At 42.6% G+C, this 3,499-nt stretch overlaps 1 protein-coding gene across 1 annotated transcript; it reads left to right on the plus strand.

The window, feature by feature from the left end:
- Nucleotides 1–2,296: 2,296 nt before the first annotated feature.
- LOC128122229 (general transcription factor IIF subunit 2-like) lies at nucleotides 2,297–3,248 on the plus strand. Its single transcript, XM_052757601.1, has one exon. The coding sequence runs from the start codon at nucleotides 2,353–2,355 to the stop codon at nucleotides 3,100–3,102; it is 750 nt and encodes a 249-aa protein (XP_052613561.1). The 5' UTR covers nucleotides 2,297–2,352; the 3' UTR covers nucleotides 3,103–3,248.
- Nucleotides 3,249–3,499: the final 251 nt, after the last annotated feature.

Raw genomic sequence — 3,499 nt, forward strand, 5'->3', positions numbered from 1 at the left:
TCTGGACCATTGCTCAAAGGAGACTCTTTTAGAGAGGATAGAAAGGCTTTCCATGGTGCTTATAAAAGGGAGACTTTTGCCCCCCCCCCCCCCCCCCCCCCCCCCCCCCCCGTGTTCATTTTCTTTATGGGCACTATCGCCCCTCTCTATCTTATTTCACATGTTGTTCATATTTATCTGCTATAGGACATTTTTTTTCAAACAGTGAGTTGCATGGGGCAGGGAGCTATCCCTGCACTCTGCTCAGAGCAGAGCATTTTGTATGACTGTTATTGCAACTTCTCTTATTGTTTTATCAAAAAATAAATATCAGGAGTTAAATATTAGGAAATAAACCTGAAAGATCCATGGAGCAATGCAGAAACAATCACCTGACCCTCTTCTCCACCTTCCCGGATCAAAAAGGCCCACGCATCTCTCTAAACCCCTCCTTATTCCTTCTGTGTGTCCCTCTATCCTCCTCTGAGTCATCCAGAAAACTCTATGGTCCATTCTGGCCAGCTGAATGTGAACTCAGCCCTCTGAACCAAGATCTCCTTTGCTTAGTTTTCTTCCTGACCGTGACCAATAATAACTTGCAACTAACCCCCCTAAATGATGACATATATCCACCAAATGACCAAAATACACCCATACCTCTTGGGAATATGAGGGCCATGTTCTTAAAATTACTTCCTGTTGTCTGGGGGTAATGACATCTTTAGGGGACCTTGAAAAACTTGAGATAAAGATTAAGTCCTGAAAGAGCTAGCTGTTGTCCAGTCTCAGCGTGGTGGGAAAGTGCAAGGCTTATCTGAAGTACTGGCTGGAATAGTCTATAATACTGGACCATTGTAGCTAACTGCCTTGTAATTGTCCTGAGCAGTTTGTAGTCCAAAGCTGATATTTGGGCAGTGTTTGTCATCTGCATTGAATATAGGGGCTCCAGACATTGGTGTTCCTTGTACAATGTGAGGAAGGATGAAATTAGTTCTTTTTATAAACTGAAACTTCTTGCTTTTGTGATATTTGTTGCTATTCTCTCCCAAGAAATTACTGCAAGCTCTTTGTCAATGTTCATTTTCTGCCTATAATAAGGCAATTTCAGCATTAGTAAAAGATATCCCAATTTTTGTTGGGTCTATTCCTGTTAATTGATGAAGTCTTGACTTTCCTTTTAGAATCAATTCAGAAAACTTGTTTACATAGGTCTTTAATTTTTTTACTCTGTGTGGTTGAAATATCCATTCTAATATATTATTTTCTTTCTGCATAGGAATTCCTGTAGGAGAATGTGTAGAAGGTAGTATGACTAGGATACAATTAAGCTCTGGATCCAAGCAACCCACATTTTTATCCTATAATTTTTCTTCTACAAAAGCCAATCTTCTCTTAGCCTCAGCTGATAATTTTCTTGGACTATTGTGGTGGTATTGTGTTCCCCAAAATATTGTGCACTCTAATAAACTTATCTGGGGTCAGAGACAGAACAGCCACAATATTAAACATAGAGGTTAGGCAGTGGTAGCACACGCCTTTAATCCTAGCATTCCAGAGGCAGAAATTTGTCTGGATCTCTGTGAGTTCAAGGCCACAAGGATACAGCCAAGCATGGTGACACACGCCTTTAATCCCAGGGAGTGATGGCAGAAAGCAGAAAGGTATATAAGGCATGAGGACCAGGAACTAGAAGCCTTTAGCTGGTTAAGCTTCTGGCTTTCAAGCAGCAGTTCAGCTGAGAGCCATTGGGATGAGGACACAGAAGCTTCCAGTCTGAGGAAACAGGACCAGCTGAGGAACTGTCAAGGTAAGGAAGCTGTGGCTTGTTGTGCTTCTCTGATCATCCAGCATTCACCCCAATAACTGGCCTCAGGTTTGATTTTATTAATAAGACCTGTTAAGATTCCTGCTACAGAATATTTAAGTTCTTATTACCTTGTAAGGTTTGAAATAAATTACTTAGTTCTTGAGTTGTTAATCCAATTGTGGGCCATAGCTAGTTAATATCTCCTGGCATTTTTTGAAAATCATGAAGAGTTCTTAATTGATGACTCCTAATTTGTACTTTCTGTGGCTGAATTTTTTTTTTTTTGTAAACCTACCTTATATCCTAAGTAATTAATAGGACCCACGTTTTGTATTTTTTCAGGAGCAATTTATAGTTCCCAGAGAGGCAAAATTTCCTTTACCTCTTCAAACATTTTTTTTTTCCCTAAGGTATCTGAATCACAATCAGCTAGTAAGATATCATCCATCTCAAGTTCCTGGCCGGTGAGCGGACGCCAGCTTTTTGCTTTTCACTGTCTCCCTGCTCCGGCGGCTGGTTCTTGTCTGCCGTTCTTCAGCTCGAAGCTACACGCGACCGACAAACTCATGGCGGAGCGCAGGGAACTCGATCTGACGGGCGCCAAACAGAACACCGGCATGTGGCTGGTCAAGGTTCCCAAATACTTGTCCCAGCAATGGGCTAAAGCTCCTGGAAGAGGTGAAGTTGGGAAACTGAGGATTGCAAAGAATCAAGGAAGGACTGAGGTATCTTTTACTTTGAATGAGGATCTTGCAAATATTCATGATATCGGTGGGGAACCAGCTTCAGTCAGTGCTCCTAGAGAACATCCATTTGTCTTGCAAAGTGTTGGGGGACAGAAGTTAGCAGTGTTTACCGAGAGCTCCTCGGATAAACAGTCATTGGAAGGAATAGTGGTACAGAGAGCCGAATGCCGACCCGCTGCCAGTGAAAGCTACATGAGATTAAAGAGGTTGCAAATAGAATTGTCTTCCAAACCTGTAAGGCTGTCACAGCAGCTGGACAAAGTTGTAACGACCAATTTCAAGCCTGTCGCCAACCATCAGCACAATATTGAATATGAAAGGAAGAAGAAGGAAGACGGAAAGCGAGTTCGGGCAGACAAACAACACGTCCTAGACATGCTGTTTTCAGCCTTTGAGAAACATCAGTACTATAATTTTAAGGACTTAGTAGACATCACAAAGCAACCTGTGGGATACCTGAAAGAAATCTTGAAAGAAATTGGCATTTGGAACGTGAAGGGGATTCACAGAAACACCTGGGAGCTGAAGCCAGAGTATAGGCATTACCAAGCAGAAGAGAAGAGTGGCTGAGAAGCGTGTGCTGAGAAGTGAGAGGGCGCCGTCAGCCAGCGGCTCACACCACACTGACCGCCTGCGGGACAGCAGAACGGTCTGCAGTTCCTCTCAGGAAACTGTTAAAGCTGGCATTCCTTCCATAAGTTTCTCAAGTGCTTTTTAAAGAGAAAGGTGTTATTTATAGACTAAACTTGTGTTAAATAAACCATAGCATTCAGTTGGGCATGCTAGCGCATGCCACGTGTCCAACACTCAGGAGGCTGAGGCGGGAAGATGCCAGTTTGAGGCGAGCCTGGAACACACAGCAAGACCCTCCCTCACAAAAGAAAAAAATGTTTTCTTGGTTTGGATAGGTGTTTGGGAATTAAAACTGCTATTTTTTTAAGGGTTAACTTTTCAAGTATAAGTGGGA

The sequence above is a fragment of the Peromyscus californicus genome, unplaced genomic scaffold, assembly GCF_007827085.1.
Source record: "Peromyscus californicus insignis strain IS unplaced genomic scaffold, ASM782708v3 Scaffold_3__1_contigs__length_106647218, whole genome shotgun sequence".
NCBI classification, from domain to species: Eukaryota; Metazoa; Chordata; class Mammalia; order Rodentia; family Cricetidae; genus Peromyscus; species Peromyscus californicus.

Coding starts and splice junctions, on each gene's coding strand:
- LOC128122229 (XM_052757601.1), top strand. CDS start 2,353: ATGGCGGAGCGCAGGGAACTCGATCTGACGGGCGCCAAACAGAACACC.